The sequence below is a fragment of the Mchenga conophoros genome, linkage group LG11, assembly GCF_057382185.1.
Source record: "Mchenga conophoros isolate Kocher_MC1m ecotype Shallow Benthic linkage group LG11, M_conophoros_male_GT1.1, whole genome shotgun sequence".
In the NCBI taxonomy this organism is placed as follows: domain Eukaryota; kingdom Metazoa; phylum Chordata; class Actinopteri; order Cichliformes; family Cichlidae; genus Mchenga; species Mchenga conophoros.
Window position 1 is genome coordinate 23,063,901 of NC_140536.1, and position 21,075 is coordinate 23,084,975.

Genomic DNA, 21,075 nt, shown 5'->3' on the forward strand with positions numbered 1-21,075 from the left:
TACTAAGAAGTTTCATTTATTAGTTTTTTTTGTCCAGCACGTGGGCGATGGGATCAGTATAACAGCCTCAATCACCTCTGAGGGCTGGTAGATTTTGGCCAGTGTGATGTCGTAATCTAGAGTCTGATAGTCGTACCTGCACACACAGAAATATAAAATAAGCCTCAGCTGTTTGTCTGAAGTATTTCATCAGTGAATGGAAATATTAAACTGTGTCGTGTAAAAGTAAATCGCAGACAGGGCCGATCCTTTCTTTCACTCACTGAGGGAGCCAGATGATGATGTCATTCTTCAGCTTCTCTGTACAGGCAGATTAAACAAGAAAAACAAAATCCTTAAAACAGATTATCTAAGATCCAAAAATTTGTCATGCACCAACATGATCTTTTTAATGTAGTTATTTAGTTTATCTATTTTTTTAATAAAGAAAGTAATGCACAAACTCATGTTTCCAACACTGAGTACTTACTTGTACCAACAGTGGGCAACAGAGAGCACGCGCTGCTTGCTGATGAGCACACCATCACTGATGTGGTAGTCTGTTCAGTGAGGCCATGTATGGTGATGTTCACACTCCTGCCATCTTTACGAGTAACTGCCACTGTTGCACAACAGTTGAAGTGAATTTCATTTCAAATCTGTGTCATTACAACAGAGATATGTACATTGTATGTATGTGTGTATCTCTGTATTTTTACCAGCAAATCCAACCTTCAGCAGAGTCAGCAGTCTCATGGTGTCTGGCAAATGCCCAGAAGACACCTAGGCACACTCTGACTCATATTGCAATAGTCTGTGTGCTCCAACTATTCCTGCTCCTCCTCTCTTGCCTGGTTATGTTGACCCCGTCTGTATCTCTGCATTCTGTTCTTACCGCTTGGTGCTAAGTGTTCATCCAAATCGCTTATCTCCCCACATTTAACACCTGTTTAAGCTTCTCACATAGGTCACTCATTGTTGGCAAGCTACAGCCTGGGATGCGGGTCCACTGGTGGATCGCGGGCCCATCTGGCTGCATCCCAGTTTTGCTGCTGATTCCGTGGGGCATCTGCTTGGCTTCATTTGGGAAGGGGGGTGGGGGTCTTTGTGTGTCATTTGCAGGTGGGTATGTGTGTGTGCGTGATTGAGTGAATGGCCTTGATGTGTGCATGCGTGCGTGTGTGTGCGTGCGTGTGTGTGTGTGTGCAATGTCCTTTAGACTTCTTGAGCTTGAAAGTCTGTATTTCATTCACAGCCTGAACTCTCGTATGGAAGCTTTCCTGTAAATTCTTACTGACAGTAATGATGTGCAATATTTTATAAAGCAAATCGTAAGACTCCGGAACCCCAAATCAAAAATTATATGCTGGCATTTTAATTATCGTATAAATTTCAATGAATTAACCCCCTAATTGCTAAAACTAGTCTGTACGTACATGTCGACATCTGTTACCTGGATACTAAAGTCAGATATGAAAGATTTGTCCTTTCTTCAAGAAAAAAAAATTCTAAACATTATTTTGTGCAGAAAATACAATACATATAAAGTTGTGCTGGAGAAATGGCTTTTATTACAGACATGATTGCTGTCAAAACATTTTATGAATGATAGTTCTGTTTAAAAAATATAGAAAATGCTCAAACGTGTCAATGTTTGGGTCTGCTTTTGGTCATGTTTGTATAAAAGCCAAATGAAGTGAGAAAGAAACCATCTGTGCTCTCAGGAGCAAGAAAATAAAAGCAGTCCTACATTGTTTGTTTTGTTTGTTTGTTTTTCCTGAATTATGGCAGTATGTACAAACACAGTAGTTGATAGTTGCTTAAAAAAAAGGGGGGGGGGGGGGGAATCATTTCTGCACCTGTCACCAACATAAATAGAAGGTATGCAAATAAGACTGTCAAAAATAAGACAAAGTTGTGTTTTTTTTAAAAGGGATATGTTGTTGACTTTAGTGGGCAGGTTTGTAGGTGGATGGAAAAATGAAGGTGTCCAGGGCGAGGGGTGGATGGAAGGTCACAGAGAAGCTGATGTATAAATACAGTGAATAACAGGTCAGTCGCATCCAGTCTGCTCTTGAGCAAGCTAAAAGATGATTGGTCTGATTGTTTTCATGATCCTGGGCACTGCAGGTAAAGACTATTTGCATCATGCTCAAAGATTTTAGAGTAACACAGAGTTTTAACTTTGATGAGTAGAACTTTGTTGTATTTCCTTCATATTACAGCTGCAGTCCCTTTGGATGACAAGATTGTGGGGGGTTACGAGTGTCCAGCTCATTCTCAACCCTGGCAAGTATCCCTCAATGAGGGCTACCACTTTTGCGGCGGTGTTCTCATTAACAACCAGTGGGTCATTTCTGCTGCCCACTGCTGGAAAATGTTTGTACCGACTTCTTGTATCTTAAAATTCTTGCTATGTGTGTCTAAGAGAACTGTAATAATTTAATTGTTGCTTGCTTTTCAGACCCTCTACCCATGTTGCCATTGTGGGTGAACATACAATCTGGTATACTGAGGGCACAGAGCAGTATATGCCAATTGACGACATCTACACACATGAGAGTTTTGATTACTTTACCCTAGACTATGACATCATGCTGATGAAACTGAAATACCCTGTTACTGTGGACGAGTACGTCAAGCCTATTGCTTTACCCAAAGCCTGCCCCACACCTGGGGATATGTGCACAGCATCTGGATGGGGGCAGACATTCCCTGGTCAAGGTAAGGCCCACCTGATTTTGACAAAAAAGGTTTTGAAAAATTGACTTGCTTTTGGCAACATATTAAGAATTTTCTCACAAACCTTGGTAAATTTAAAAAAATATATAGTTAAAATGTTTCATAGATATGAAGACATTTGAACTAAAGCCTTCAATAATTAAGAAATCTTTTCTGTAGAAAGCTTGTTTTTGGCTTAATGTGATGACTCTAAACTCTAAAAAATGAATGCAGAGCACTTATTTTACACCAGTTTCAGAGGCCAGTTATTGTTGGCATGCAAGCATGATGTGGTTGTGATGCACACAGATGCTCTGAATACTTTAGTAAAGATAACAATCCCCTCTCCTTTCTCTCAACTGCAGAATTTTCATATGAGCTACATTGTGTAGAAGTCCCAATTCTGTCTGACAACGACTGTGAGAACTCCTACCCTGGAAGGATTACTGAGAGCATGATGTGTGCTGGATACCTGGAAGGGGGCAAGGATGCTTGTCAGGTATTTTTACCCAGTTACTTGAATAGTATACCATTGAATAGTATACTCATTAGTAAACCTTAATGAGATGAGATGATGAACAAACCCTGCTCTCTTCTTACGCTTCCTCTCCCCTGCTCAGGGGGACTCTGGTGGCCCTCTGGTGTGTAATGGGGAGCTGCAGGGAATCATCTCTTGGGGCGTGGGCTGTGCTGAGCCCAACCTTCCAGGTGTCTACACCAAAGTCTGCTCTCTGGTTTCCTGGATCAATGACACTATTTCTCGATACAGCTAGACTGTCATCTCTAGAACTTCACGAGAGAAGGGAAAACAGAGAGATTGAAATTGAAGGAGACAGAGAACGGAGGTGGTTGTGGGTAGTGTCAGAAAGAAAAGCAGCAGGCTAAGACAGAGTCACAAGGAAAAACCAATCTGAGGGCACAATAAATAAAATCAGCTATTCTGCATCAATATGTTTGTATTTATTTGTAATGTTTCTGCCACTTTGGCAAATTTCTTACTATAAGACATTTCTATAATGTCTCATATTAAAAAAATGTAATTATTGTGTCAAAGTGTGGCTACCCTTTTACAATCATGAGTGACTGATGCAAAACTCAACACATAAAGTTGCTTCATTCAACAATGGAAACAGTTTTTATATTCAACTTATTTATGCATGCTTTTGATGCGGTTTTGTCAGAAGTTGTACTCCCCCACCCCCTATGTGAATATAACAGTAAATACTAAATATTGAAAATTATTGTGCAGCACGTAAGATCGAAAGTTTTATAAGAAGTGTTTACTTCAACAGAAGATCTGGTGGCAGAAACACACAAGGAGATTTCATGAAGACCTGTAGTTGAAGATATAAGGCATTTTTCCAAAGTGTCTTTTCAAAACATGGACCTTTGAAAAAAGTCATAGTTAATGTTAAAGTGTGCAGATGCTTGGACAAGCTTTACCTCCTGGCCGCTTATTTTGGGGATGCATTTTTTTCTCCCAAATATTTGTTGCCTAAACAGCATAAAAAACAAACTTATTTACATAATTGTTATATACTATATTAAAAAAAAGAAGAAAGAAAAAAAGCAATTAATGATCATAGATATAAGGTGCAGAAAAGCCATGAGTACATCAGTACATCACTAGATCCTGTCATGGCGGGGTACGCCGGTGTGTTTACGGACCGAAAAGCAGACACAGAAGACTGATGTCCAAAAACAAAAGAAACAAGGCAAAGCGAAACAAGGGCGAAACTAAACTAAAACTTAAACTAGGAAAGAACTAAACCAGCTATAAAACAACAGCAAGAGACAAGAACATGAACCTGAACAGGAACATGCAAAACATAAAAGTGAAAAAATTTAAACATGAGCATGAGTACGAGCAAAAACTCTGTGACGTGACCTGACATGACATGACCTGACAATAAGACAAACAAACGACCCGACAAAGAACAGAGGAAGACAGAGGACTTAAAAACACAGAGCGAAAATGAGGGAAGTGGACAGGGCTGGACTGGGACAAAAAATCGGCCCGGGCATTTTGACTAGAGACCGGCCCACCAAAAATGTGACGTCATTCAGGGGTAAAACCGCAAAGGATTCTGGGAACTTGTGGCAAGAGGTACTAGCGCATGCAGGCTTTCAATTGAACTCAGTTACACAGCGATAAAAAGAAACACAAAAAATGGCAAGAAGCTGTTGTATTATTAACTGCAATAGCCGGTGTTGTGCCAAAAAGTGATTGTCTGCCAAAAACTGATTTCTGGTATTTACCAAAAACTGATTGCTCGTATTTAAATTGCTATAAGTAACTTGTTGGGCTATAATATGTGAAACATATGTCAAATGCATCCCTCATGGATGACATAAAGTCATCTCTCCATCTCTCTCTCCTGGTCTTTTATTTCTCTCTCGCTCCATCTCTCTCTGCTGCTCTTCTGTCTCCTCTGTCACAGACTTCTCCACTTTTGATGATAAATCAGCCTGGTGCAACATGTAAGGATTGGCACAATCTGTTAAGATTTTGAGGAGTTTGAGAAACTAACCTTAAGCATAAAATAAAATTTACTATCATTAACTTCATAGCACCCGCCCAGCAGTATTTAAACTCCGTCATGCTAGCTAGTACGCAGTACCAGTTATTCTAAGCGACTGTAAAAAGTCAGCACAACGAAAACAAACTACAACTAAACTTGGTTTATATCTGACACAGATAGACAGCAGGTCATAACTTCTTACCTTAAGTTCAGTTCGTCTGCCACTATGACCGGCGGCCGCCTCGGGTCTCTCCTCCTCTTGCCTCCCCTTTCCCTTATCCACCTGCTGGCCTCCACCACTTGCTGATGTTGCTAAATCTGTGGAAGCTATGCCATAGCTACCGCCAAACAATTCAGTTATTTTTTACACCTTTGGCAGCGTCTGCCTGAAGGGCTTGTTTCTTTTTGGCCCTAATTTTTTCTGCACCTCCTTTCCTTTTTTTGTTCTCCATTTTCTTTAGTTCGTCTATAAGATTGCTAAACAAGGGGGAGGGTGCATCCGACCTCCTCGGCTGTAATTGGTCCAGCCCAGAGTCCATCATGACCAATTGGCCAATCCAACACCTTTCATTATTTATACCCTTCCAAAAATAAAATAAAAATAAAACGATCGGTCCATAAAAACAAAATGCCCGGTATGCCCGATGGCCAGTCCAGCTATGGAAGTGGAAATACCTGGGGAAGCACAGTTGACACAAATGAACATGGCACCACAGGTGAAATTAAAATGAAACACCTTGAACATCGAAACACCACCAAAAAACAAAACAAAAAACAGGAAACAAAGAGAGATGTAGACATGACAACACAAGCTTGACAATTAGAACATGGAACACTGGGAGACACCAACACACCGGCATAACTGAAAGAAAAACACTGACGTCAAGACAAACTGCATAGACGACAGGAAAAAACGTTTAAATCAAGAAACATAGATTAAAAAGTAGAATAAAACTCAACTACGTCCTAACTAATCCTAAGGACAGCACGGTGGCACGGTGGTTAGCACTGTAGCTGCACAGCACGAAGGTTCAAGAGTTCAATTCCACCATCAGGCCAGGGTCTTTCTGTGTGGAGTTTGCATGTTCTCCCCGTGTTTGCGTGGGTTCTCTCCGGGTACTCCGGCTTCCTCCCACCGTCCAAAGACATGCGTCTTGTGGGGATAGGTTAATTGGATAATCCAAATTGCCCATAGGTGTGAATGTGAGTGCGAGTGTTGGCCCTGCGACAGACTGGCGACCTGTCCAGGGTGTACCCTGCCTCTCCCCCTATGACAGCTGGGATAGGCTCCAGCACCCTCCACGACCCTGAAAAAGGATAAGCGGGAATGGATGGATAAATCCTAACTAATAACACAACAACTTAACATATTTCCAATATATATATATATATATATATATATATATATATATATATATATATAACATAAGAAATCAAAAATACAAAATAAACTCAATAAATTCTGGGTCACAGACCCCTGACAGATCGTTTCGGTCAAAAGCAGAACGTTCAGAGTTGTTCCCGACTCCTTTTAGAGCATTTGCTCTATATAGCTCTAAAATTTAGAGCTATATAGTGTTTTCTTTTTTTTTTAATTATTTGTAATTTTTAAAGAACTGAGGCAACGTGCGCTGCTATTAAAGGGTTTTTATTGATGGTCTAAAAGCATCAAAAGAAAAGGACCTGAAGGTTAAAAAAACAAGCACTGTAGTTAACTCTACTTTTTAAACTGGCTTGTTTGACACAATTCATCCACACACACACACAGAATTTGTCTATGAAAGGTCAGCAGAAGCAGAGAATAGACAGCCATCATTCACTTGTCCTGAGTTGATGATTGTGTCAGATCAGACAAACCATCACTCCAAAACCAGTGGACAGTTGTACAGGAATATTTCTAATGCGCTCTTCACAGAAATTAGTGCTCTTTCCAGGATTGTGGTGTGACAGACATGAGAAGATTAAATGGAATATGAGACGAAGACTGATTAGTAAATTAATGGCAGAATGTAAAATTCAAAGTCCTTTTTAAAAATCATTTTGCATATTCATTTATAATTAACTTATTCACAATTCAAATGCAGGAAAATGAAATGGAATCATTAATGTGCAACAACCAAAGCAAACATCCATCCTTTAATGATGTATGAGAATCTGACTCTATATTGCAGATGAAGTTCTTGGCATATTTACTAAAATACTGAGAGGGTTTTAAAACAAATTTTAAAAATGTGAAAAAAAAGTGTGAAAAAAGTGTGAAATCAGCATTTAGATGCGTCTGTGTGTTTACGAAGAAGAGGGAGAAACCTTTCAACTGTCATGGTCCATTTGACTGGTTATGTTTTTGACTCTGGACTCCTAAGTTTAAAATTCGAGCCACTTCATTAGTTACATCTTGCTAAGACTAGATTGATTTTAATGGTAACAAATGCACTAAAGGGCTCAAAGTGTGCCACACCATTACACCACCACCAGGTTAAACCTCTAATACAAGACAGCATGGATCCATGCTTTCATGTAGTCTGTGCCAAATTTTGACTTCAAAATCTCAATTTTGCTGCAGAAATCGACTCATCAGAACAGGCAACATTTTTACAGTCTTGTGTTCAGTTATGGTGAGCCAGAGTGCACTGTAGCCTCGGGTTCCTGATAATAGCTGCCCGGTGTGACACCTAGTATTTTTTGTCCTGCTGCTGTAGCCTATCTGCTTCAAGTTGAGTTACTGTTACCGTTTTCATTTTGGTTTTTGTCGTAACGTTAATGATTCGAAACACTGTTGAACCATGTGTGAAAGAAATGAAATGAATTATTCTTGCTTCCTCAGTTTTTTGTATCTGTAAGTGTCTTGTGTATTGTTTTTTTGTTTGTATTGCCTTGGGGGGGGTGTTATGACTTCCTGTTTGTCTGCTTGTCTTGTCATTGTTTTCTACTGTGCCTCATTCCCTATACTACATGGTCCTTTCTTCCATTTATTCTTCCTCTAAATTTTTCTGCAAGCTATTGGATTTCTGTTCTATGCCTCTAACAGTATCTGTCCTTTTAGACTTTTTAAATCACCAAATAAAAGGTCGGCTTTTTGTTTTTCTGTCTACCTCAAATGAATTTGGGTCCAAAACTACACAACATGCCAGTGTGGATTTGGTGTTGTAATTATAATGTAATAATAATAATTTGGATTCAAATTTGACCAATTTCTTTTAAATATCAAACTAACTAAATAAACAACTAAAATGCATCAAAGGAAACTCAATAGTAAACATTAGTATCTCTCTAAACTGACTCTCTAAAGGTCAGTACTGTAAAGAACTGCCTGCTACACTGTAAATATGATGATGATCATAAAGTCCTTTTTAAAATATTTGTTGCCAAATATATAAATGGCAAAGAAATGGCAAAACAAACAAAACTCAGTCTGTATGTTTTTATTGATTTACATGAAAACTGACTGCACCAGAACTCTACAACAGAGTAGAGTTAAACTGGTAAAAAACTAAATTCAGTGGAGTAAGGTGATGATTGAAGGATCAGACTTAATAGCTCGCCATGGTTTGCTCGATCCAGTCATTGAAGATGCAGACCTGTGAAAGGAAACAGATCAATGTTTGTTATTTCACTAGCTGGGCCCAAGTCCTCATTTTAAGTTTGAGAGTGTTTTAGTGGGTAAAAGTGAATGCTTTGACATGAATTGAGCTGCGGTTTGGGGAAGGCCTCGAAGTGGACTGGCGATGGCTCCCGGGCCTAGCAGATTCCCATGCACTAAATAAAAGTAAAGAAGTTAAAGAATGGAAAACAAGGAGGGAGGGACGGTGGGGCACGTAAACGAGAATGATCAGCTTGCAGAACTGGGGGAAGCTATATAAATGACAGCTGGAAGGAGCATATTTGGAGGACTCCTGCTCCTGAAATTCCAGTACATAATCTCCAATAAAAAGAGGATGGTGGAATGATGAAAGTTCCACAATGAGAACTTTTTTTCACATAGCTGTTGACAATCAAGAACTTATTTAGCTTTACCTTGGTATAAACACCGGGGTGGTCCCTCTCAGCACATCCATAGCCCCAGGACACAATACCCTGCAGCTCACCCTTGCACACAACAGGACCACCAGAGTCACCCTGAAAATAAAAGTAAAGAAAACAAAGATGGATGTCAAGAAATTATTATTTCAATCAAATTAAACATAAATTAAATGTGTTGTTGTCATTGTGGGATACGTCCACTCTTGTGGCATTTTAAGAAAGCTTTACTATTCGAGAAGGGGACAGTTGCAGGTTTGACTTATTACATACCTGGCAAGAGTCCTTGCCTCCCTCCAGGTATCCAGCGCAGAACATGGAGTCAGTGATCATGCCAGGGTAGGAGTTATTACAGTCACTGTAGGACAGGATGGGGATGTTCAGGCACTGCAGCCTGTCCTGATCAGCAGCTGCAATGTTTGAAACAGAGTATGGATGAACAACGATTCATGCTGATGGAACCAAATGTCATGAAACATTTTTAACTTTAAACTGCTAACGTGCAGAAGTTACTCACTAGAGCTCATGGTGTTGCCCCATCCAGAGACTGTGCACATGGTGCCAGCAGGAGCACAGCTCCTGGGCAGAGCCACAGGCTGCACATAACTGTTGAGGGAGGCAGGCTGGCTCAGCTGGATCAGCATGATGTCATTGTCAATGGTCCTGGAATTATAATCTGGATGGCGGATGACACGGGAGGAGTCGATGAACTGCTCAGTTCCCTCATTGACCGAAATGTCGTGCTCTCCCAGACGCACCTGGATACGACTGAAAACATTTGAAAAACAGAAAGAATAGATTCAAACACTCAGAAACTACCAACAAATATTAATTGTGGATCACTCACTTAAATAAGATTTAAAATCTTACTGAAATATACTTACGATTTGTAGCAGTGAGCAGCAGACACAATCCAATTCTGATTGACCAGGGAGCCACCACAGGTGTGGTAGCCAATGTTGAGAGACACCTGATGGGGCTCAGAGTAAGGTCTGCACTCAAACCCTCCGACGATCTTGTCCTCTTCCAGGGCAACTGAAAACACAAGTGTAAACAAACTGTTTACTCCTACACTTTTACATCAGGAGTGAAACATCTATGCTGTTTGATTTCCAGTCAAATGCATAAATCAAACCTATTTGATTGGCCACAGAAACATATGAAATTTGAGATAATAAAGCTATGGTGAATAAAGGTGTGATCTGAGAAAAGCCTTAAAACTTCACACTCACAAGCAGCTCCAATGAGCAGAACAAAGACCAGAGACCTCATGATTGCTGAGTGATCCTTTAGATGAGAGGACTTCACCTGGAGCTCTCATTTATATCCACAGAGAGAGCTGCCCAACTCTCTGAGCAATGCTATTGGTCAGTGAGGAGCCAATCTCTTTGGTGGGTCGTTGGGTTGGAGACCAGATTTACATTGGAATGGCTTTCTTTTTAAAATCTTGCTATAAATTATGTACATAAATACATTATTCTTTAGTATAACTATATCAGTCTATATTTTAATTAATAATAATAATAACAACAATAACGTATACTTTATTGATCCCCGTGGGGAAATTACTCTTCGCATTTAACCCATTCATCAGTGAGGCAGCGGGCAGCCATTGGGCACCCAGGGAGCAGTGTGTAGGGACAGTACCTTGCTCAGGTGTACGTCAGGGTAGCGATTCAGTGGATTCGAACCCTAACCTCACGATCATGAGGCCACCACTCTACCTACTGAGCTATCCCTGCCCCTGGTAAACTATTGTATTGTTTTGTTTTATAATATCAGGAAAACTTTAATTTGATATAGTTTAACATATAATTGTTCATTTACTTGGAGTAATATATTACTGTTTGATATCAATTGTTTCAATCCAGTCAATATATTATGACAATAATAACTGGTAATTTTAATAACTAATAACTGGAGAGCATTCTAGCATTTCAGTTTTATCTGAGAAAATCCTAATAATATGTATATTGTACTCGTGTGGCTTTCCAATGTACCAAAACACACTTATACACTTAGATTTTGGTTTAAAAAAAACATAGACATGAAATAAAAAGTTAGCTCATGTTCTCAGAAATTAGTGTGCATGTGTTTGGTCAGGTTATAGAGGTAAATATAACCTCTATATTTAGATATTTGTGACTGGATAAGCAGGAGAAATGGATGAATAGAGGACGGTATCTCACAGCTGTGTACTTCTCAGCACCTATGACCTAGAAACTAAAGTCACAAATGGACATTGAGGCTGCCATGAGCAAAAAAAGGTACCACTTTACAATAAGGCTCCCCTTATAGATGCTAATAAATAGTTTATAGCTATATTATTAATTAATTTGTAAATGCTTTATAAACCATTATTAATGGTTTATTATGCATTAGTTAAGGGTGAGAAAGAGGAAAAAAACTGACCGGTTTCTTGCCAAATAGTGAGCCAAATGTGTTCACCTATATATTTCATCTAGAGTTGCTATATTAAACATTTCAGACTAAGTTACTATCCTGTAAGCACAATCAGCATTTGTAAACATATTTTTTATCATATAAAATTGTACTTCAGAAATGCATTATAAATATCCACAACTATCAATCGGAGCTTTGTTGTAAAGTGTAAAGCATAAAACCATTTATCAATGAATAATAAATATTTATAAATGCCAAATGGGAGCCTTATTGTAAAGTGTAAAGCATAACACCATTTATTAATGACTACTAAACATTATAAATGACAAAAGAGAGTTTTGTTGTAAAGTTTAAAACATGTCAACATTTATTAAGGACTAATAAACATTTATAAATGCCAAATGGGAGCCTTATTGTAAAGTGTAAAGCATAACACCATTTATTAATCACTAATAAACATTTATAAATGACAAAAGATAGCTTTGTCGTAAAGTTTAAAACATGTCAACATTTATTAATCACTAATAAACATTTATAATTGCCAAAAGTGAGTCTTAAATGTATAATGTCACCATTTATAACACTTAGACCTAAATTACAATCAGTGCTTGAAATAACATTTAACTACTGTCAAAAATGGCAATGTATTGTAAGAGTAACACATGTAACATTAAATGTGTTTTTTAAAACACCAAACAGTCACCCACTCCAAAAAAAGTTCATGCCAGACTGGTTCAAACTGGAAATATTTTTTGTATGTCCTTAAATAAGCGTCCCAGTGGTCCATCAGGGTGTCGCGCTCCAGTTCCTCCTTAAGAAAAGTCAGTTTCTCTCGCTCCTTGTTAAGACGGGCAGTTGCAGTAGGGGCAGGATTAGAAGAAGAATCTAAAGAACAAACAATTATTAAATTACAATACTAAAATAATTTATAATCTAAACTTGGGAAACTCAAATAAAATATTGATTAAAAACGGTTACAACTTGAATTTATAAAAAGCCACTTTGTAAAAATTATGTTATATACACATGTGGTGGTTCAGACATTTCTAAAACAAGGCAAATAATTCTTATGTGTACTGCCTTACCAGGGTGTTTAATATAAATTTAATGATGCACATAAACAAAACTAAAAATATACAACTAAGTGATATCAATCGTTTGGAATAACCAATAGAGCTATTCACATGTTATGTGATGTTAGTTAGCCACTGTAGCTAGCAGCCAAATGGCTCGGTAGCTAGCTAGCTAGCATTATACTCACCTTCATGTCTAACTGCTGACGTCGTTGGCTTAGTGCAATCTAGATCATCCAGTCTCTGCTTTTTGTATCTCTTCGAACGTGTGCTAACTGTGTAAGTCGCAGACGCACACAAATTTTTATCTTCTGCTCCATCCATGGCGCAGCAACTTGAACGAGCGCCTTCAGTGTGTCTGTTCATGCCCCTTTGGCTTGACCTTCCAGAGCGCTCCACTGCCTGTCGCGCTCTGAGAGGAGGGGCTTTCCTTAATAAAGTTAACTGTGATTGGATGGTTGTATAAGCTCCTCTGCGTTTAAATTAAATTTGTTTTCCCTCCCTTTGGCAGCAGAACATATTTTTTTAGCATGAATCCAGCGGGTTAGATCTACATAACAAAGTCGGAGATACATTATAACAGGTGAGACAATCCTCTTTTTTGCGTGGGACTATTTTTGATTATAGGGCTTGTTTTATATAGCATGTGAAGTTCTTTAACTCTGAACCGATTTGCACTAGACTCCCATAGAGTATTTTACGGTGTTTCGAGGTGATAATAAAATAAATTACTCATTTTTTTCCACCAGAATGTCTTTGGGAATGAGATTGCGCGCCAGAATAGAAGGAAAACAAACTAAATATAAGGCACTAAGGCTCATTAAATGGCTGCAGAAGAAACACCTGCTAAAAAAGAAGCTTAGATGTCCTGTTTGTCACCATAAGATGAAAATGATTTCCGTGGTGAAGAAAGACCAATATATGTGGTATGTATAATGCATGATAATGTAGTGCATGTAGTAAATATAACAAAATATTTCGGTTATCAATGCAAGAGGGAGCATTAACCTCTTTTCATTATTATTTTCTTCATACTTAATTTTGTGATTATCTTTTCAATTAATGCTCTTGTTTAAGGGTCCATTTCTTTACTTAACTCATTGATATGTTCTCAGGTGTTGCAAAAGAGCAAGTCATAGGAGAGTTTCCAGAACAATTAGAACTGGCTCCCTCTTTGAGAAATCAAAAACATCTCTTTTCAGTTGGATGAAGTTCATTTACAGGTATATGTAGATGTAGACATTAATAGCAATGCACCTTTCATAATTGAACACCAATACGAGACTTGTGAAATAAAATTAGGGCCTCAGTAAGTAATAATTGCCTCAATTTCTATCACAGATTTTCACAAGGGCTCAGGCTCAGACAAGTAGATATGATCGATGATCAGAATCAGAATCAGAATACTTTATTGATCCCTGGGGGAAATTATTTTTTGTTACAGTGCTCAGATGAAGTGGCTGGCAGCTCCAGAACACTAAGTAGCATGGCAAGACACATTCGACATGTTTGTATACGTGCAATTAAAAGACACAGAATAAACAATGGACACCGTCTTGGTGGTGACAGAGAATTTGTGGTTATAGATGAAAGCTGTCTCCGTCATCAGCGAAAGGTTGGTAAACTCTCAGACAGGTTTGTTAGAATCAATGCAGATCTGACTGTGTCCTCTAAACATGGAAACCTTTACCATAAGTAAAAAAAATTAGTAGAAGCAACCATCTTTTTGAATGTTTCTTTGTAGATATTTAATTTTATTCTTTTTCATTTTAATTCTGTTTAATTTTATTCTTTTTGTTTTCAGTATGCACGTGGACGCTTTGGAAATGCATGGAAAAGGAAGAAATGGGTATTTGGAATGATGGGAATTAAAGACAAAAGGCGAAGGCTCGTGTTAAAACTTGTTGAAAAACGATCAAGGCGCCACCTTGTTCCTCTGATCAGACAGCATGTTAAGTTGGGTAGTGCCATTATCAGTGATGAGTGGAGAGCCTAGAAAAATGTTTTGACAAACATAGGGTACAGACATTACACTGTAAATCACAGCAGGTGGTTTGTAGATCCTCAATCTGGCAGTCATACACAGCATATCGAAAGGGCTTGGATGACCATCAAAGGACATGTCCGTAGACTAAGAGGAAATCGCACTGAGAAGTTGCTGGAGGAACACCTGATGGTTCTTGAGTGGTCATCTTGGCTTGGTTCGCGACACCCTGATGGACCACTGAGACGCTTATTTAAGGACATACAAAAAATATTTCCAGTTTGAACCAGTCTGGCATGAACTTTTTTTGGAGTGGGTGACTGGCAGAAGCCAGGGGGAGTTGCAGTGACGCGCCCGTGAGCTCCGCCGGCAGCCAGCTGCGCCTGAGTGACCGAGCCCCAGGCCGAGAGGCCGGGGGCACCCCACTTCCGAAGTGGCCCGAGCGAGCCCCAGGCTCCAGGCCCCGATAAGCAGCCGCCAAGGAGTGAGCCGGTGTGTACCTGGACGCCCATCCCCGGACACAAAGAACCACCAACGCACCGATGTCTGAGGGGGTCCGCCACTGGCAGGGGAAGTGGTGGTAGGGGGAGATAGGCCTCCAAACCTTGGAGGGCCTGAGATGTCCCCAGAGAGGTGGCGCCTGACACCCAACCTGACATATAGACACAGACATACAGGCACACACAGATACAAACATCCATTCCCACCCTCATGCTCTCATATGCACTTACTCCACACTCAACCAACGTGGAGACAGACATAAAGAGACGTTGTACACACGATCACACTCCCCAAGCGTACTCTACAAACCGGGTCTAGGTGCCCCCGCCCCTGGAGGGGGGAACTGCACCCAGACCCAGGTGGTGTTTCCCTTTTCCCTGCGGTGGGGGGAGGCAGACCGCCCCGACTCCGCAGCAGCAGGAAGGCTCCACACTCCAGACCGCAGTCGGACGGCCAACTCCTCCTCCTAGTCCTAGCCCCCCTGCTCCAGCAGGTCGCAGAGAACGGGGGTGAGAGAAGACTCCGAACCTCCCTCCACCCGCTCATTGTAATGTTGATGCATGTGTGTTCTAAGGTGCATTTAAAACCCAGGAGGGCATGGAGCTACCTGCCAGAGAGCAGCAGGTAAGCGCATGGTCCCTCCTGCTAGCCCTCAATGTCTACGTGTATTTAAAATTGAGAGGTGGGCAATGATGCCAGGGGTGGGGTGTACACCCTGATGGTACTTTGGACTCCGTGTATCGTGCCCACCCCCAAGATCCTATATGTATGTGTAATGAGAGTGTGAGTAATGTGAATGTCTAAGTTGTGGGATAAAATTGAGGCAGAGGCAGCCAGAAGGGGACAGAGGGGGGGGGTAGCCTCCTCTGCACCCTGGTGACATACCCCTACTCCAAGGCCCTGCATGTGTGGGTGGTTGTGGTGGAGCGGGAAGAGGGAGGCAGCTGGAGATGGGGAGGGAAGGAAGGGAGGGGCAAGTGACCCCTCCCTGGGGCCAGCTCCCCCGCTGACCCCAGTAGGCACCCCCATACTCCGCGACCCGCCAGGGAAAGGGGGCCCAGGCCCATCCAGACCGGGCCCAGTGCAGCAGCGCCGCCCGGCCCCACAGAGCCCGGGACAGTCCACCCAACCCCACCACAGAGAAAACTGCACCCACCCCACCATCCACTCATCTTCCAGACTACATAAGACAATAAACACCCAGGCTGAGATCTTCCTCCACCTCTCCTGTATCTCCCCCTCCTGCAGAGGCAGCTCCTGAGGAGAGGAAAGCTCCTGCAAGATGTGACAATCTCCCCCACCAGTTGAAGAGCCCCCCAGGTGGCTCGACGCACCGGCGGCACCCTGCTCCAGGGCTGGGCTCCCATGCACCCACCCGCCCACAACCCCGGCAACACACCAACCAGGACCCAAGCCCCCGAGGCCCGGCCAGGGCCCCAGCCCAGAGACGGAGCGCCCCCAGAACCTCACGCCCATCCCGGACCCACCCAGGGGCAGCCAGGTTGCCAGGTCAGTAACCCACGTCCGTCAGCACAGACCCTCCCCTAGCCCCGCTGCACGCAGCCGCGAGGAAACAGTCACCGGAGAGCCAACAGAGCCCCTAACCGGACATGACCGCTACCCCGGGTTGAGCCCCCCAAGGAAGATGCCTCCGGGGAACCCCCCGACGCCCTAAGCCTGTCCCTACCCCCACACCAATCACAACAGTGAAGGCGGGACCAAACTATGACCCCCCACCCCCACTAGGTGATGGAGCTGATCAAAGGAGCCCAGAGCAATTGATCTGATGTGGTGGCAGAGGCTGTATCAAGACTAATGTAATCTAATAGATAATTTCTATATTGGTTAGAATTAAGATTATTTTTATTTTTCCAGTTCATGAGGACTGTTTTCTTGGCTATGCATAGGGCAGTGAAAACCATATGGGCGATATTCTTTTCTGAAGTGACATTATCTAAGCTGCCCAACAAACACACTAAGGGGGAAGTTGGTACTTATGGACACTCTTATGTTCGAACAAGGTGTTCGTTATGGCCAAACTGTGGTTTGCACAGAAGTCCAATAATAAGACACTGCTCGGGATCAGATCCGGGAGGCCGTTCCTCCCAATCACGCCCTTCCAGGTCTTGCTGTCATTACCCACATGAGCACTGAAGTCTCCCAGTAGGACAAAAGAGTCCCCAGGAGGCCCCACTCAGGGACTACAAGAAAGCTGGGTACTCTGAACTGCCGCTCGGCACACAAGCACAGACCACAGTCTGGACCCATTCCCTGACCCGAAGGCGAAGGGAACAAACCCTCTCGTCCACTGGGAGAAACCCCAATATACTAGCAGCAAGCCAAGGGGATAACAACATATCCACCCCAGCCCAACGCCTCTCACCAGGGGCAACTCCAGACTGAGACAGAGTCCAGCCCCTCTCCAGGAGACTGGTTCCAGAGCCCAGGCCATGCGTTGAGGTGAGCCCGACTATATCGAGCGGGTACCTCTCAACCTAGGTCAGGCTTCTTCCCCACCAGAGAGGTCACATCCCATGTCCCAATTGCCAGTCTTGGTAGCCGGGGATCGGTCCGCCAGGGCCTCCGCTCCTGGCCGCCGCCCGACTCACATTGTACCCAACCCCTACAGTGCCTCCTGCGGGTGGTGAGCCAGCAGGAAGATGGGCCCATGTCCCTCTTTCGAGCTGTGCCCGGCCAGGCCCCATGGACTAGGGCCCGGCCACCAGACGCTCGCCCTCAGACACCCTCCCCGGGACTGGCCCCATGGCGGGGCCCCGGTAACCCTATCCCGGGCAGGGTGAACTGTTCCCTCGATGGCCTTTTCATAGGGGTCAAAAATTATGTTTGCAAACATAATTTAGTTTTTTTTTAAAGGTTCTTACTAAAATAATTTGTTATCATTTTAAAGATGAAAATATATCCTGAAAAAAAAATACATCAAAGTTATCTAGAAAACAGGCAGAATGACTATATATATTTCTTTTTGACTTATAATCATGTCGTGTACTGTGTGATGTCCAAATAAAGTACAGTGGAAACATTTTTTAAAAGCCAGAAATCACACATTCTGACACCATAGGGTTAGGGATTATATTGATTTATCCCTCACATGGATAATTACTTCAGCAGATAATAATTGAATTAATGCAGGGATACTTTTGCATAAAGTTTCTTAACCTAGCTTTGAAAAGGTGCTGTTTAGGTATTAGGAATATGTTTAATAGTAGGTTTACTGTTGTAAATAAGATGTTATTGTTATAAATTACTGTGCAGTGCTTGCTAGAATGTACATGCACTACAGCTGGTTTCTGTCTTAATTCTGAACTCTGGCCACGTGTAAAGTTACACAGTAAGAGTGACTGATGATGATGTCTTGCGACAGTGGTAACAGCAGTTCAGATGATTTATGTACAAAGTAACTGCCTTTCTCCTACTTCCTAAATTCCAGGATATGATTGTAAAATGTTTGTTTTACTATTTTAAATATCAAAAAAACAGTTTTGTAGGAAAACAGAAGGTAAAAAATGGAAGTCAAGGTGAATAACTTTATTGATTTAGGTGGCTTCTGACTGCAAGTTGTTTAGAACTCGACAACAACAATGGAGTTAAAATGATAGAAGAATTGCAGCAGAGTCGGAAAGAAGTTGAAGGATCAGACTTAATAGCTGGCCATGGTTTGCTGAATCCAGTCATTGAAGATGCAGACCTGTGAATGGAAACAGATCAAGGTTTGTTATTAAAAAGAGGATGATGGGATGATGAACGTTCTACAATGAGAACTTAGTTTAAGAGAGCTGTTTACATTCATGAAACTTATTTAGCTTTACCTTGGTATAGACACCAGGGTGGTCCCTCTCAGCACATCCGTAGCCCCAGGACACAATACCCTGCAGCTCACCGTTGCACACAACAGGACCGCCAGAGTCACCCTGAAAATAAAAGTAAAGAAAACAAAGATGGATGTCAAGAAATAATTATTTTAATCTAATTAAATATAAATTAAATGTGTTGTTGTCATTGTGGGATACATCCATGCTTGTGGCATTTTAAGAAAGCTTTACTATTCGAGAAGGGGACAGTTGCAGGTTTGACTTATTACATACCTGGCAAGAGTCCTTGCCTCCCTCCAGGTATCCAGCGCAGAACATGGAGTCAGTGATCATGCCAGGGTAGGAGTTATTACAGTCACTGTAGGACAGGATGGGGATGTTCAGGCACTGCAGCCTGTCCTGATCAGCAGCTGCAATGTTTGAAACAGCGTATGGATGAAAGAAGATTCATGCTGATGGAACCAAATGTCATGAAACATTTTTAACTTTAAACTGCTAACGTGCAGAAGTTACTCACTAGAGCTCATGGTGTTGCCCCATCCAGAGACTGTGCACATGGTGCCAGCGGGAGCACAGCTCGTGGGCAGAGCCACAGGCTGCACATAACTGTTGAGGGAGGCAGGCTGGCTCAGCTGGATCAGCATGATGTCATTGTCAATATTCCAGGAATCATACTGTGGATGGCGGATGACACGGGAGGAGTCGATGAACTGCTCAGTTCCCTCATTGACCGAAATGTCGTGCTCTCCCAGACGCACCTGGATACGACTGAAAACATTTGAAAAACAGAAAGAATAGATTCAAACACTCAGAAACTACCAACAAATATTAATTGTGGATCACTCACTTAAATAAGATTTAAAATCTTACTGAAATATACTTACGATTTGTAGCAGTGAGCAGCAGACACAATCCAGTTCTGATTGATCAGGGAGCCACCACAGAAGTGGTAGCCAGAGTTCAGAGACACCTGATGGGGCTCAGAGTAAGGTGTACACTCAAACCCTCCGACGATCTTGTCGTCATCCAGGGCAACTGAAAACACAAGTGTAAACAAACTGTTTACTCCTACACTTTTACATCAGGAGTGAAACATCTATGCTGTTTGATTTCCAGTCAAATGCATAAATCAAACCTATTTGATTGGCCACAGAAACATATGAAATTTGAGATAATAAAGCTATGGTGAATAAAGGTGTGATCTGAGAAAAGCCTTAAAACTTCACACTCACAAGCAGCTCCAATGAGCAGAACAAAGACCAGAGACCTCATGATTGCTGAGTGATCCTTTAGATGAGAGGACTTCACCTGGAGCTCTCATTTATATCCACAGAGAGAGCTGCCCAGCTCTCTGGGCAATCCTATTGGTTAGCGAGGAGCCAATCTCTTTGGTGGGTCGTTGGGCTGGAGACCAGATTAACATAGGAATAGCTTTCTTTTTAAAATCTTGATATAAATCATGCACTTAAATAGAAAAAATCCTAATAATATGTATATTGTACTCATGTGGCTTTCCAATGTACCAAAACACACTTATACACTTAGATTTTGGTTTTAAAAAAAACATGAAATAAAAAGTTAGCTTGTGTTCTCAGAAATTTGTGTGCATGTGTTTGGTCAGGTTATAGAGGTAAATATAACCTCTATATTTAGATATTTGTGGCTGGATAAGCAGGAGAAATGGATGAATGGAACACGGTATCTCACAGCTGTGTACTTCTCAGCACCTATGACCTAGAAGCTAAAGTCACAAATGGACATTGAGGCTGCCATGAGCAAAAAATAAGTTGATAGTTAATATTATATGTATAAATTATTCTTTGTGGGTGTGAAATACCTCACTTTAAAGTAAATAATGAAATACCACAGTGTGAAAAATATCCAGACAATCAGCAACTCCAGGTGAGCTGATAAAGAAATTGATACAGAAGTAGTGACTTGCTGTACAGTAGGTTTATATTTATATATTTTTTTTTAATTTTAACGAAAGAACATCATATTATTTTTAATTGTGTGCTGTTTTTTCTTGTTAGATTTATAGAACA

At 41.5% G+C, this 21,075-nt stretch overlaps 4 protein-coding genes and 1 pseudogene across 4 annotated transcripts; 2 read left to right on the forward strand and 3 right to left on the reverse strand.

Annotated features, from left to right (window-relative positions):
• Positions 1–8: 8 nt before the first annotated feature.
• On the reverse strand, positions 9–817 carry LOC146564078 (uncharacterized). The gene is made up of 4 exons (XM_085291551.1): positions 699–817; positions 470–601; positions 264–300; positions 9–136 (listed from the first exon to the last, which is right to left on the reverse strand). Exons 1-4 carry the CDS (start codon positions 733–735, stop codon positions 13–15), a joined length of 330 nt encoding a protein of 109 aa, XP_085147677.1. The 5' UTR covers positions 736–817; the 3' UTR covers positions 9–12.
• A 1,161-nt stretch (positions 818–1,978) lies between these two features.
• Positions 1,979–3,649, forward strand: LOC146564079 (trypsin-2-like). The gene is made up of 5 exons (XM_085291550.1): positions 1,979–2,109; positions 2,205–2,358; positions 2,444–2,703; positions 3,066–3,199; positions 3,321–3,649. The coding sequence occupies exons 1-5, from the start codon at positions 2,070–2,072 to the stop codon at positions 3,471–3,473; spliced, it is 741 nt and encodes a 246-aa protein (XP_085147676.1). The 5' UTR covers positions 1,979–2,069; the 3' UTR covers positions 3,474–3,649.
• Positions 3,650–8,629: 4,980 nt separating this feature from the next.
• Positions 8,630–10,550, reverse strand: LOC146564080 (trypsin-1-like). Its single transcript, XM_085291552.1, has 6 exons — positions 10,472–10,550; positions 10,124–10,274; positions 9,757–10,007; positions 9,513–9,649; positions 9,237–9,338; positions 8,630–8,800 (listed from the first exon to the last, which is right to left on the reverse strand). Exons 1-6 carry the CDS (start codon positions 10,509–10,511, stop codon positions 8,753–8,755), a joined length of 729 nt encoding a protein of 242 aa, XP_085147678.1. The 5' UTR covers positions 10,512–10,550; the 3' UTR covers positions 8,630–8,752.
• Positions 10,551–14,090: 3,540 nt separating this feature from the next.
• On the forward strand, positions 14,091–14,984 carry LOC146564081 (uncharacterized; annotated as a pseudogene).
• A 3,747-nt stretch (positions 14,985–18,731) lies between these two features.
• Positions 18,732–20,364, reverse strand: LOC146564082 (trypsin-1). Its single transcript, XM_085291553.1, has 6 exons — positions 20,263–20,364; positions 19,915–20,065; positions 19,548–19,798; positions 19,304–19,440; positions 19,028–19,129; positions 18,732–18,906 (listed from the first exon to the last, which is right to left on the reverse strand). Exons 1-6 carry the CDS (start codon positions 20,300–20,302, stop codon positions 18,859–18,861), a joined length of 729 nt encoding a protein of 242 aa, XP_085147679.1. The 5' UTR covers positions 20,303–20,364; the 3' UTR covers positions 18,732–18,858.
• Positions 20,365–21,075: the final 711 nt, after the last annotated feature.

Coding starts and splice junctions, on each gene's coding strand:
- LOC146564078 (XM_085291551.1), bottom strand. CDS start 735: ATGAGACTGCTGACTCTGCTGAAGGTTGGATTTGCTG. Junction 602..698: donor GCTGAAGGTTGGATTTGCTG/GTAAAAATACAG, acceptor GTTGTGCAACAG/TGGCAGTTACTCGTAAAGAT. Junction 137..263: donor ATCATCATCTGGCTCCCTCA/GTGAGTGAAAGA, acceptor CTGTGTGTGCAG/GTACGACTATCAGACTCTAG.
- LOC146564079 (XM_085291550.1), top strand. CDS start 2,070: ATGATTGGTCTGATTGTTTTCATGATCCTGGGCACTGCAG. Junction 2,110..2,204: donor CATGATCCTGGGCACTGCAG/GTAAAGACTATT, acceptor TTCATATTACAG/CTGCAGTCCCTTTGGATGAC. Junction 2,704..3,065: donor GCAGACATTCCCTGGTCAAG/GTAAGGCCCACC, acceptor TCTCAACTGCAG/AATTTTCATATGAGCTACAT.
- LOC146564080 (XM_085291552.1), bottom strand. CDS start 10,511: ATGAGGTCTCTGGTCTTTGTTCTGCTCATTGGAGCTGCTT. Junction 10,275..10,471: donor TCTGCTCATTGGAGCTGCTT/GTGAGTGTGAAG, acceptor TTGTGTTTTCAG/TTGCCCTGGAAGAGGACAAG. Junction 9,650..9,756: donor GGGCAACACCATGAGCTCTA/GTGAGTAACTTC, acceptor CAAACATTGCAG/CTGCTGATCAGGACAGGCTG.
- LOC146564082 (XM_085291553.1), bottom strand. CDS start 20,302: ATGAGGTCTCTGGTCTTTGTTCTGCTCATTGGAGCTGCTT. Junction 19,799..19,914: donor GCTGCTCACTGCTACAAATC/GTAAGTATATTT, acceptor AAATGTTTTCAG/TCGTATCCAGGTGCGTCTGG. Junction 19,441..19,547: donor GGGCAACACCATGAGCTCTA/GTGAGTAACTTC, acceptor CAAACATTGCAG/CTGCTGATCAGGACAGGCTG.